The 14,019-nt window shown below is 39.5% G+C and overlaps 1 protein-coding gene across 8 annotated transcripts in view; it reads right to left on the bottom strand.

Annotated features, from left to right (window-relative positions):
- The window catches only part of EBF1 (EBF transcription factor 1), a 272,964-nt gene that overhangs the window by 53,853 nt on the left and 205,092 nt on the right, over positions 1-14,019 (bottom strand). For all 8 annotated transcript variants that reach the window (XM_051794241.1, XM_051794242.1, XM_051794243.1 and 5 more), the window contains exon 10: positions 8,497-8,623. In XM_051794241.1, coding sequence (XP_051650201.1) covers positions 8,497-8,623 — 127 coding nt within the window. The remainder of the gene's footprint in view (positions 1-8,496; positions 8,624-14,019) is intronic.

Genomic DNA, 14,019 nt, shown 5'->3' with positions numbered 1-14,019 from the left:
GAAGTCTGTGTGAGTTCTTGCAAGATAGCAGAAAAGTACAAAGAACTTCACACTCCATGCAATAAATTGCTCTTGCATCCACTGAGATGAAAGGCTACAAGTACAAGATTTTCCTTTTATCTATATATTAACAAAAAAGCCTGAATCTGTAGACATGGGCTATACTGAGGCACATCTACTCTGTAGTCACTGCTGTCAGCGAGCTGTAACCAGGCTAGATAAGCATTACTGGCTGTGTAGGGATGCTGGTACAAGCACGAAGCAGGAGAGGCTGCCCAAGTCCTGCCTCCAGGGAACGATGCTGCACATCACAGTGCTGGCCTGAGCCAGCCAGCCTGCCTGCACTTCTGGAACAAAATGCCTAAGCAAAATGAGCCCTCACTAACAAGCACCTCAAAGGATTAAGCACATCTTAAGGAGGCTATTTGGCAGGTAGTGCTGTGCAAGAGCGTGCCTCAGGCAGCTGCACACTAAACTCACATCCTGGCTTCCTCACCAGAGCCCGCGCACGGGCACCTCTGACAGCCTGGCCACAGCTTGGCCGCGTTTCAACAACACACAGTAAATCCTGCTCCTGCTTCCAGCAGAAATCAAAACCTGCTGCACCTCATGAGAAGCGCAGGAAGGATGAGTTAGGTACACACATACCCACGAGGCAGCCAGAATTCCCAGCTAACAGTCTATGAAACATGCAACAAGTAGTCAAGGACTTGTCTGGGCCAGCAAAAAGATAGTGCCTTGTCCTCAGAGCACAGGACCAAAATGCATTAAGGTGATCAGTACAGCCACTGCTGCTACTCTAGACTGTCCATTTCTGTGGCATTTGGCTAACCTGAATACTCACACATTAAGAAATAAGGCGGTGAAGCCCCTGGTAGAAACAAAGTACAATTCAGGCTTTTTAGAAATTCATCTCAGCTCTCTGTTTTATTGGTCTTTTTTTTTAAAAAAAAAAATCATATCAACTGACATGAGCTAAAAGGAGAATAAAAAAAAATATTGATAATTTCAGTCTGGAATAACAGTTTTGAAGCAAAGGTATGAAAATTTAAAGGTTTTGGGGTGGGGATAAAGAAAAGAATTTATAAGGCTTATTTTGTGAATCCGGAGGTTAATTTATCATGGAGTAAGTCTGGAACTTGAAAAGCAAAAAAATGGTTTATTGTCTATGAAGGTCAGATAACTATGTTATATCATATTCAATGGGTTAAGGTTCCAAGGGTCTACAGGGTTGCATGACAATTGCAGGAATCCTTATAAAGTCTAGTTTATACCTTTATCATTAGTAGCTTTCTAATCCTTCACCACAAATTTATAGTTTAGAAATGGCAACACATCTTAAAGATTAAAGGTATGTGACAAACAGTTCATGTCCTTTAATAATCAAATCACATAGCTTAGATTGGGGGCTTATCAGGCTTTTTCCTATTCCATGGTTTCATAGGTAGAGAATACTTTATATCCCTATTACATGAATGATGAATGGGACCATTGGTTATGGGCTGTTATTTGCTTGGCTGTAGTCAATATGTTTTCTTTGGACAGGGACTTCAGTGATTTATTTCTCTTTTGGCCTTATCACTTATTAACTCAGGGCAGACAGAAACAGCCAAGGTTGTGAATGAGGACTAGTGCCCATTTAGACTTCTAATATCAGAGAAAATATTCTTTTTAATGATCCAGCTACCCTTTGCTGTGTAGACTCTGATTGCACTTCCCTCTAACTAGAAAATAAAGGTCATATTTCTTGGAAAGTGTATACATAAAATATGCAAAATAATATGTTTCCTTCACAGCCAGCTCTATTCTGACGGTTGCTGTAATTGCTTTCATTTTGAAGCTGTCCTACAGGTACACTGCACACTTTTAGTGATTGTTTTTTTGCAGTGTGTTATGGTTCTGCCAGTGTTTGAGAAATACCAAAGATAGGAGGGTTCTGTGTCCCTATGAGCATACAATAGGGATTTTCCAGTTTACCTCTATCATCTTCTCACTGTCTGGTAACACCGTTTTTCCTGAAATCAATTAGGATTCCTCCCAGCTTCCTTTCCTGAATTTCTGCAAACCAAACCAACCACCATAATATTGCTAATATTCCACCCTGTGACTGTCCATACTTCACTCCACTGGGCATGTCCTAACAAACTTCAAACACTTTTGGAACAACATTAAACCCCCAAACGCACCACCAAATAACAAAGACTGAAACTATTTCCTCTAGAAAGTCTTGTTCCAAAACAATTGCAACCAGTTTTTTCCCCCTAAAAAAATGGTGGTTAGACTGGTGTTTAGACTGACTCAGCAGAGCAACTGAGTTAATGGACTGGAACACAGAAAGGGTCAGGTTCAAGTTTAAACTCAAATAGAGATTTCCTTAGGGTAACTTCTCTTTTCAAGGTCTGGTAGCACCCAGATCACATCTCTGATGTAGGGGGCTTGGAGGGAGAGACTGCACCAATCCCTTCCTTGTTTTCCCATCTGTATTTTACCTGCAAGTGTCCTGGACCCAGGAGTGCTGCACCCAGCTCTCCAGTGACTGTGGCATTATTAAATTTACCAGTAAAAGTTTACATTTACAAACGATTTAATTTCATTCTTCCTTACTTGATTGTGCTGCACTACAGATTTACCATCTCTCCTCTATAGAGTCTCTCTGAGCTGAGGAACAGATTTTATATGGAGCATGCAAAGTACAGGATAACCTGCAGCACAAGACTCTTCTGCTTTTAAGAACAGACACCAGCTCTTATTTTAAACTTTATACATTTCTTTATATTGAAGGATTTTGTTCTGTTCTTCTGTAGCACTCTGTGACTATTTAACTTCAAGACACCCAATGCCTTTTATTCTACCACTCTTATTGGTATTTACTAGTGAAAGGCAGAAAAAAGTGCTGTTAAAAACAAATGGCATTCATTTGCTAGCTACCAGATCTCATAGCTGGTCAGTCTTCTGGAGAAGTGATGTGCTCTATATTTCATTTCAGATTAATGATTGTATCTTTGAGGGTGAAGAATTTTATAAACATGTCAGGATAAAACCTGAGACAGCATCAGAGATGCTGGATTTTTTCCTTTATTTTTATTGTTCTGTTGATGGTGCCCTTCTCTCCTCATTTATACTGATCAGTTATTTAGGTGTTCATGATTTAATAATAAACACACATGAATGAGGCATTGTAAAACTAATGAGGTTGTGTGTTACTGATTTTGAGAAAAACTGCCACTAGGTTTTAACATTTCTCAGGAACTAAGAGACACACGGCTACGACCAAGGTTAGCTGGTGCAAGGGTCAAACTCCAGTCTACAGGGAACAAGAAAGGCTCCAGTGGGGCTACAGGAACCTCCTGACAGCCAGATCTGCCTCTTTTCACCACTTCTTTTTTCTTCCCCTTTTTTTTTTTTTAATTTTCTTTTTTTTAAGTCAAAAAGCTCCAGAACTCTCCATTCTGAAAACTGATTGTTTCATTGATCATGTATCTTTTGAACTTTGCATAGTTATTGGTGCTTTCTTGAAAGAAGAAAATTTTACTAGCAAAGGAAATCATTGAAGTTTACCAGGCTGGAAACTTTAGGGACTCAAGATCAGCTTTTAAGTGGTTCCAGTTCTGACTAGATCTCTGTATGTGACTTCAACCTCTGCTTCTAAGGCCATGGACTGAAGTTTTAAATGGTGACAAGTAGTTTTTGGTCTCTCACTCTTGAAGGTATTTGACTTTTTAAAAAAATGAAAAGAGAATGATTCTCAGAAGACAACTACTCCTTTTGTAATGCTCCTGTAAATTAAACCATTTAAAATTAAAAACCTAAAAATGAAGCCACCTAAAACTGAGACTTGTGGAAATGTTAACCAAATCATCTATAATCTGTAAGGCTCTTCCTGTTTGTACACAGACTCAGATGTTTTCAGAAGTAAATAGAGGGTGAAATGAGGATGGAGCAGGATTTTTCCACATGAGGCTATTTCTTCTTTGTAGGGACTAGGGGAGTGTAAAGTTCCCTGAGAAGCCCTATGACATTTCAGAGAAAGAGGCAGTTTCCCAGAAATTCTGTGAATATCCTGACCTTCACAGCACTAGGATTTCTACATCCCTCCACACACAATGGCCAACAGGGTAACGCAAGCGCTGGTCGGCCCCGGCAGCGTCCACTCTGACCTACTCGGCCCTCACCACAGTTATCCTGGAGGATCAGCACTTGGCATCTGGGTTATTCCCACTGCACAGCAAGTCCTGTGTGTCCACACTGACCCTCCATGCACCCATTCTTGTTAGTAGCACTTCTAGAGATGCAGCACATCCCACAGTTTGTACCAAATCCCAAACGAACCACGGGGAACTTGCCCGTTTCTGTAGGTGCCCTGTCAGCACACAAAGGGTTTAGCCCACAGCCTCCCTGCAAGGCAAATTAAAATGGCCCCTAAATTCCAACTGTATCCAACCATGTAACCTATTTTCAAAAAGAAGGAGCACTATTTGGGGTACTGCTCAGCCAACAATTGTAATTAACCCCATGCTGCACACATAACCCTGGTGACAAAGCTCTGTACTTCTGTCCCCTGTGTAGTCCTTTGCTCTGGTTTGGGAACAAAAAGCACAAAATCTTAAACTGAGCAGGTGGTAGAAGACACAGCATAATGCATTTTTATGGACCTTCCATATGTCCTTTCCAATATGCAGTGAAATAAATTCTACCTTCACTTACATTCATGCAGTCCCACTCAAAGTCTCACACTTTAGTACCACAGCAAAATTAGCCTGTGAAAATCGTGCTGTCCAGGATGCATCTATTTTTTTTTTTAAATTAGAGAAAAACAAAACAAAATCCCAAAGGCCTGTCTAGGTATCACAAATTTGTGCCAATTCAACCATACATGCCCTGAGTCACCTTGCCAAACTACCTACGATTTGTATCCCTAATAGCTTTTTTCTTTATCCCGGTTTCTCCGGTCCTAAAATAATGGTAGTGACACATACCTTCATGTCCCAAGTCGTGACATGAAGCTTAATTCACTCAGTGCTCTCCAATGCCAGAAGAGACTTAGAGATGAAGGGAACCACAGGGAAACACTGACCAGCATTTTTGGGTATTCCTTTGTGCAAAATAGACTTTTAATATTATTCCAAAATGAACACACATGAAAGATTTGTTCAGACTTCTGTATTTCTAATAATGTTCTCTCAGGAATGTCAGAGCTTAAAATCTAAGAAGTAATTGCTCTCTAAGTGCATGCTAGTGGCTTGCTCCACAGATGGAAAATAAAAAACTTATGTGTTCTTGTAAGCACAGGGTTGACACTGGTTTATTTCTTTCAAAAATACTCACAAAAGCCAGGATTTCTCTGTATATATGTGACCTTGATTCCTAGATGGCACATGGACTACTTAGAGATCATGTTACTAACTTATTTGCAGTTAAAGGGGAAAGAAAGGCTAAAATTAATGGGTCACTGGGTATTTTCTTCTGAGAACTTAACTACTTAACAGTAAGAAAAAAAACAGTTTACAGCCAGGTGGCTTGAGGGGATATTTTGTTGAACACTGATTAAAAATAATTTCTTCTAAATGAGACCTGACCACAAAATGGGACCATTAACGAGCAGGGACATTCTCACCAGAAAGGAAACTACGCTTGATCAACTCCTGCACCGCCCACAAACCCCAGGTCTTTTTCTCTCTCACATACACTTTCTTTTGCTTCCCCACACCTCCCCCCCCCAGCCTTTTTCTCCTCTGCCGTTTTCTTGTTCTTAATAGCAGGGTAAATAAGCAGCAAGTGATGCTGAAATGTTTTCGGCCAAAAACAGAGGCCAAACTCCTCTGAGAAAACATTTGGCCTCTGTGGTTTTGTAATATGTTCCAGAACACTGAGTTCACTGAAGAACATTGTGAATAACTCCCATCGGCTGGAGTGATGCTGGGGAATGTTACTGTATCCCAACTTCCAATTGGTCCATTTCCTGCAGGCCTTGTTAAAAAAAAAAAAAAAAGAAAAAAAAAAAAAAGAAAAAAATAGTGCTATGTGGGAGTTAAAACAAGTTCTCATGGGAAAAATGAATGGCAAGAAATTCTAGCTTTAAAAGAAACAGCTAATCTGCTAGTTTGATTGTTCTTCAAAACTTACAATGAACCAATAATCCTAATTAAAACCACTTGGCCTAGTTCTCTAAAGCATCATAGCTTTCTCTATGCTTCGTTTGTACACACCATAGACTATTAGTTTTTTTCTAGTGCTCACTAACAAAGTGCTGACTTTGTTGGGATGGCTGAGCTAATTTCGTGAACTCAGTGTGAAACCTTAGCTAAACAAAATTGTGGTAATTTTCCTTAATTTGTAAAAGTGATTGGAGTGCAAACAAAATTTTCCTCTTGGGTCAATCCTATAATTTTCAATTAACTAAAACTAATCGGCAGGCGTGTACTGAACCTGCATTTTGTTTAAAGGGCTGGAAGGCACTTCTGAAGGTCAGGATGCATTAATTGTTTTTATTTTAGTTTCATTTAGTCCTTTTTAAAAAGCCACTTTTAAGTTCAGGCTGCCTCTAAAAGGAAAATGCAAATTGTGTGAGGTAGGATTTAAGTTAAAATAGCTTTTCTGTATCTATTGTAACTCCATGAGTAACTGCATAGGTAAGAGAATTGTCCATGAACTGCATCGCCTTTGATTTTATCATTATTTTTTAGTATTTCATAACTTTCATTTCTTATATTAAAAATAATGTGTTTTAAACACCAACCTGAAAATGCATATATGGAAACACTTTCCCTACTGGGACACCTTATTTCCACATTCAGCCATCTGCTTCTGGGTAGATAAGCTAAACTGCTGCCCTCCTTTTTACTGGAAAAGCTAATTAACAATGATCTGAAAGCAGCACCAAAATGGGTCCAAGCCATTTTTACATTTAAATCTCCCCAAAAAATCAAAAAAATTTCTTTGCAAAGTCGAGGGGTGCGGGTTTCCCCCCTTTCTTCTCCTTCCACATGCATACCTGCCATTTCACCAGGCCCAGGTGCAGTCACCCCAGTGAGGTGACAGAAAGCAGAGCTTAACTTGCTGCAAGTAAGAAAGTGAGGAGGGAAAGGCTTCATGGTCAGACAGTCCAGAGTTCTGGCCAACACTCTCATGTGTTACATGTCACACACCATCAATTTGCACCAGTTGCAATTTGACCCTTTGCTTTTTCATTTGTTCCAACACATTCAAACTCTGAATAACTTTTTTGATATGGTGTGTATTGTCCAATATACAGATTTCCCACACACTGTTGAAATCATAATGCTCACAAATAAATACACACAGCCTTCACAAGTGCCTGCTTCTTGGCCAGGAAGGCAATACATGAACATTTTAAGAGCCGGTTTAAAGAAACCCAGTGCATAATCCCAACTGGGGGAGAGGGTATTTGAAAAAGACAACAGAGCTTTATAAGGCACCTTTCTTCATCTTGCTTAGTGTTAAGAAAATTCAAATGAGAGCTTTGCTGCCCAGCTGGAGCACAGAATTTTCTCCTCTGCCTTGAGTCCCTGTGTATAAATTGAGAGCTGGAGCAATATATGTGCCCAGTGGAATTCAGGATGCCTCACAGTCATAAGTATTTACGATATATCTTGTTCTTAAAGTTTCAGGGAAAATCAAGGATGAGGAAGTGAATTGCATTGGATTGTGCTGAACCACAGTGCAGGCAAACAATTACAGCAGTAGCCCTGTCTGCAAATGTGAACAACAAGAACATCAAAACCTGGACAAAATCATTAATTCTTGTAGCATGCACACCTTCTAAGGAATCACTGATACACATTCTTTTAAAAAAGTTAGGTTGCTACTTGATTTGTTTTCTAGGCCGTTCTTACAACTACTGAGAGTGGTTTAACATTGACAGCATCTGCAATATCCTAGTCTGGGGGTTAATAATTCTTCAGGCCAAGTCATTCAGACTTAGTGGCCTCAAGTGAGGGAGACCATCCCAAAACACACTGCAAGTCACTGTGTCTGCAGCATTGGCTGGGATGAGAGCTACTTAAGCTCCCTGGAAGTCAGAGTCAAGTATGTTCTTGTAAGATGGGCAGGCAAACAGGTGTCTGCTTTGAACACTTCCAACACTTGCTAGACAACATAAGATGAAGATATTTAGCAGGATCCTTCTTGGAAGGCAGGTTTGTGATTACACTAGTGTGTCTGGCTCTTTGTGCTTGCACTCTTCCTCTTTTTAAGTACAAAAGTATCTGTTTCCCTCGTTCCTCCCCCCTCCTGGGTAAAGAGCTGTCCCATTGCGAGGACAAACAAGCAAACAAAAATCCCACACTGGCATGTTTTCAGACTCATCCCCACAGTCACCCACTTTTGAATCCAACCTCAAATTGGAGCCTTCAATGACATCCTCAGCCAAAATAATAAAATGATGAAAGCAGAAGTGTGATACATACCCTTGCAAGTGTGATACATTGTCTGCCCTTTTTCTCCACCTTGTATCTAGTACTACTAAAACATCCTTACCTGTGTAAATGAATCTTCCAGGCGTTCCCTTACAAAACTGCTTAGACTTGTAGGACAATGTGACTTCTACAACCCCTGGGATATGCCGGGGAGGCGTCTGTACGCGGATGGCATGTGGAGTAATCAGCTAGAGAAAATATTGAGAAGGGAGAAGAAAGAAAAAAGGCACTGTTAGACGCTGAACACTTCTTTAATAACAGTTTCCTCTCAGATCATAGTAAACAAGCTTTGAAACATGTAATTAACCTGTCAATGTTTGAATACAATCTTGATGTAACCCACACAAAAGCCAGTGACTACAATATTTACAAGCATTCTCTTCCTCAGCCATAACAACATTATTTCTGTTCTCATACATGGCAGGCACTTGCTTCCTAGTACAAGCATTAGTCCTGGTTTAATGCAATAACTTCCTTTACAGCAGCAGGATGCCTGCATTTGCTCAGGTGGACACTGAGGTCATGACAATGTCCAGCAAACCTGATTGATAAACGACTCGTGGTTACACGTGTGAACATGTCACAAACCCAGGCTGAGATTCACTGCACAGCCCAAGCCCAGGGTTTTAAATTCTGGACTGGATTTAAGACATAGTCTCTGAAAATAATAGTAGAGACATCTAGGAGTTCACCAATTCATGGCAGGTTAAGTCAAATCTCTCTGACAAGAACAGTAAGAAGAGGAACATAGAAAAGGTGACACAGCTGTGTCCAGCAACAAAGATACAGCTCTGGCACATGGATAATCCTTCTCTGACTGTGGCACATTAACACACCTCTAAAGAGGCAAACAAGACCAAGACCATAACCCACCTTGACAGTGAGCAAAGCCATGAACACCCCATCCAGTCAGTCAAATGCAATATGATCTTAATTGAATCATATGCTGGATTAAGGAATAAATTTCAATAGATTTTTTAAGTAAAGAGCTAATTTTAACCTTATTTTACTAGGAACCAAATGTTTCAGCATTGTTGTAAGGTCCTACCAAAACCCAGACTTCTAATCACTTCTTTGTTTAGGGCACAGGACTAAAAAAAAGCACAGAAGGAGAGTAATATCTGCCTGAGAGCCATCTGTCCTATGGAGGGAAATGGCATACACAGTAGGAAGCTCTCCATATTTAAATTAAGAAAATTAATATTAAATCAAGCTGAACATTAAAACCAAAACTACCAGCATCAAATGCTCCAAAAGTTATTCAGATCTACAGAAGTCGGAAGCCATATGTCATATTAGAAATTATGAAAGAATTAATGTCTTATTGTTTGTGAGCTCCAAAGAACATGTTTTAAGGCTCTGCTTCAAAATTATGTGATTTAGAAACTTATTTGTTTTTAAAAGAAACTTGCGGGTTTTTTTCTAAATTACTCACTCTATCAACTGGGTTAAAAAAAAAATAACAAAACTAAAACAGAAATAAAACCAAAAACCAAACTTCCAAGGAATGCTTTTACTTAAACTGAGTTGTCATACAGTTGGGCTGACCTAAGCCTAAAAGTCCAAGCCAATTCTCTCCATGCCCTCAACAGTCAGCAGAGGCAGAAAGCTCTGTCAAATAGCAATTGATTTCCAGTGCTTTAGACACCTCTCACTCGTGTTGGGATGAGCCACTCTATGGAAGCATCTACCTTTCTCCAGTGAACCAAGATGACAAGTTTGGACTAAATGCTTAACTGTAGGCAGCCAAAAATAACTGAGATAAATCCCATCCTCAAGTGGTTCTAGTTAACTGGGTGAACTGGCAAGACGAGAAAAGTTTTTTGGCATTTTTAGGGAAAAAATATTTGTGAAAACAGTCAAGGATTTTAATAGTAAAGGTTAAAATGCTCATCTTACTACATCAGCATGAGCCTTCTATCCCTCACCCCCATTCTGGCATGAGCTATATAGGCAGCTTCTGGTTGTATCTTTGAATTTCCCAGCATTTACTGGTCTGTCACCACTTTAATGTTCCTTAAACATAATTTGTGGCATTTTCCAATACTCATCTTCCCTGGTTCCCAAGAAATGTCTGACCTATTTATGGTCCATTGTTACAGAGAGCTGGGGAGAGTTAGGCAAGTTTCCTGGTTTGTTCTCCACAAACAGTTTGGTTTTCCTTTGTGCTCTGAAGTAAATAAGTTTAACTATGTTTAAAACCACAAATATACAATAATGTCGCCCACACATTCCCAAAGGGTGAACATTATGTCTGAAGTCCTATGGTTTAGGATGCTCAGGATGTATTTTATTCCTCTCTTCTCTAGAACTAAAGCCTGGGAGGTATAGCAGGGGAACACATGTGCCTCTTCCTTTTGCTTTTTCTCCTTAGCATCTGTCACTGCCCACTGTCAGGGACACGGTGCTGAGCTAGGAGGACCTTTGTTCTGGGTCAGCCTTCAGTTCTCATGCACACAGAGGGGAACTGGACAGCTTGGTTACATACCAGGAGTTCCCTATATTGCTGTCATATCAAGAAATTGTCTTTAAGGGACAAACAATATCCCCTTATGCATGGAAACCTGCCCTGTGAAACCCACCTTCGGTCTCAAACTCTGATTCCACAGAGCTGCCAGAATCTGTGCTATGGACTGGGACCAGCTTTCCAAATTGCCCGGGCCCCATTTTGCAATCCCCATGACCCAACTGGTACTGCACAGCACTGGGCACTCCAGGCCTATCCATGGCAAAAGCAAATCTGCCCTTGACTTCAATAACTCCAGGATTATGGGATGCTTTCCTGTCTACATTGTCAACCTGTGGTCTGACACTGGGAACTCACTCCACCTTTCCCTACCATCCTTTCACACTTCAAGACATAATCTGCCTCATATTTTCACTTAAAGCATCTGGAAGAGGCAAGCTATTACCATGCAGGGATATTAAAAGTATAGACCCCACTTCTGGAAGCCTCTGAGCCCCAAACAGTTGGAGACTGCTAGAGAGTTTGGTGAAGCATCATGACATGCTCACCCCATTTTTTTTTACAGACATCTGTCCTTGCCCAATGCCAAACCCAAGAAACTGAGCGAGATGAACCTCCCTGTGAGGCCCAGCATGGCCAGTTGTATGTTCTCACCTCAGCTGGGAACTCTTGGTGGATTAACAGACATCAAAACAACCATAGCAAATGACATGCCAAGAACCAAGAATTCTTAAACATTAGTCATGTACATTTATGAATACATTTTTTTAAATGTAAATCTTGAGCAAGGTATTAACCTGTGATTTGGACATGAACCCACTGGTCAAAATGCCAGATCCATCTTCCTCCTCCATTCCAGCATTTAGCAAAGTGAGAAATGGAGTTGGACATAAAGCTACCTGGCAACTGCATTATAGTTGTTTGGTGTAAATTCCTACATCTCATCTGGGTCATGCAGTGGGTTGCATTAAAACCTGAGTTGGAGATCTTCAGAATGGTGGGAGGTGCATGTCCTTAAAAATCCAAAACACATTTGGGTTGCATGTGTACAACAAGCCTCTTTCTGTGGTTTTTTACTATATTCTAGACATTCTTGTGTGATACAGCATCATTTCACACTCTCCAGAGTGCCAGGTTACTTTCTTTTTTTAAAAGTGACATTTTTTAAGGAGATGTCATTAATCTGAGTCACTAGTTTATTTTTGCATGCTTGAGTTCTGGTTTGTGGTTAGGGAAATGGTGACAATCAGTCATAAATTTGACTTTGACTCTGTGTGAAGAGGACCATTAGGACAGGAATGAAGAAAAATCCCACCAACTGAAGGTAATGACAGCTTTCAGCGAGAACAGAACCCTTAAGGTGCCTATATTTTAAAAAACGACCAATGACTCTGCATGCCTCAATTCTGGGCATCCAGATGCTGCTTAATAAGCCTTGGTTTGCAAAAAGAGGGTGCCTACTCATTTTTTAAAAATGAGTCAGAGTTCCAAAATAAGCACTCAAAAACAGAGACTTCCAAAATCAATAACAAACATAAAAAGCAAAATAAAAAACTATGTCACAGAATTTGATTCAGCAGCAGTAAAAAAACCCAAAAAAAAACAACAAACCACCAAACCAAAAAGTCATCCTCTGTTTCTGTGCTGTACAAAGGTAAAAAAAAAAAAAGATGTTTCAGTGCTTCATCTTTTCTTAATATAAAAGAAAAAGAAGTTGTTTCCAGCTGACTCTGTACAGCTGGAGGAATGTTCTTGGCAGGAAAATGTTTGAAGAAATAGTTCATTTTAAGCAAATATTGTGGAATATTTATAAGAAACTAATTTTGTCTTCACAATCTTGTATTTGCCCTGAAACTTGACTCTTGGATTTTCAGCACCCCATAAGAGAGAGAAACAACAGAGGATTCTTATCAGCAGCTCCTATTTGGAATATTTGCAATAACGCACAGCCCCAGAACCTGGGTAAAAACCTACAAATAACAGCTCTGTCTGTCTGTGGACTGCACAAACAGACAGGCAGAGTCTGTCTGGCAAACAGACTATTTGCTGGGAGTTGTCTGTCCAGATTCAGCATGTGCACACGATATACCAACCCTGTTTGTTTGTCGGTTACGAAAGTCCCTTGGAAAAAAAAAGGCATTAGGTGGCCCAGTTTGCTGAATTCTAAAAATATCACAGGCTCTTAAAGTCATTTTCATAAAGTAATATGGGAGGTGTGGATTAATTGAACCTACTGGCTTAGGGTATCTGCATTTCTGCACAAAATTAATGTGACAAATTAAGTTTTTATTTAGTTCTCCCTGGCTGAGAAAGGTTGCAATTATGTTAGACTGTTTACAGCTAAAATATATGTTTAAATAATAAATATGTGTTTCAGAAACCATTTTAAACCTCCTTTTTTTTAACACAGTCAACTCCATTTCAAGCATATAAATATTTCAATTACAAAACTTGAATACATGTAAAAGAAATTAAAAATATATTATTTACATTTCAAATTATTTATAACATATACTGCTTGACAGAAACAAACTCACTCTTCAAATGAACAATTTTTTTTTTATTTTTTTGCTTTTGACTCTGCTTCTGAGCTGTGGTAGGATTTATATTTTAAATATCCATGCAGCTCAGGTATTTACATGGATTTTGCTATAATAAAATCTGAGTAATATAGGACTTTTACGATAATTATCTTCACAGCACCTCTCCAAAGAAGGTGACTAATCTTATTACTGTGTTAGAGAAAGGGAATTGAACTTTAAGGAGATTATGTGATTTGCCCAAGGTCCCATGAAAAGTCTGTAGCAAAATGATGCTTAATTTAAATATTAGACTTTATTCCCCAAACCACCTGCAATTATAACTGAAAGTGAAGCTAGAAAAATCCATGTGAAAATGCTCTGCAAGACTCACTCTTTTTCTTTAGTTTCTACCTATCTGGTTTTGTTTGGGATTTTCTACAGCTCAGTTAAATTATGTTTTCTTTGGACTCATAAAACCACGGGATGAACTTTAAAATTCATCCAGAATACAATGACAAAATAACCTGGCCAGGTTTGCTTAAAACTGGGCCTGACTGGCAACTCAGGATGAACCTGTTCCAAGTTTAAAATGGAC

The sequence above is a fragment of the Manacus candei genome, unplaced genomic scaffold (assembly GCF_025592945.1).
Source record: "Manacus candei isolate 608988 ecotype Guabito, Panama unplaced genomic scaffold, ASM2559294v1 h1tg000037l, whole genome shotgun sequence".
Classification (NCBI taxonomy): Eukaryota; Metazoa; Chordata; class Aves; order Passeriformes; family Pipridae; genus Manacus; species Manacus candei.
This window is presented reverse-complemented; position numbering and strand designations above follow the sequence as displayed.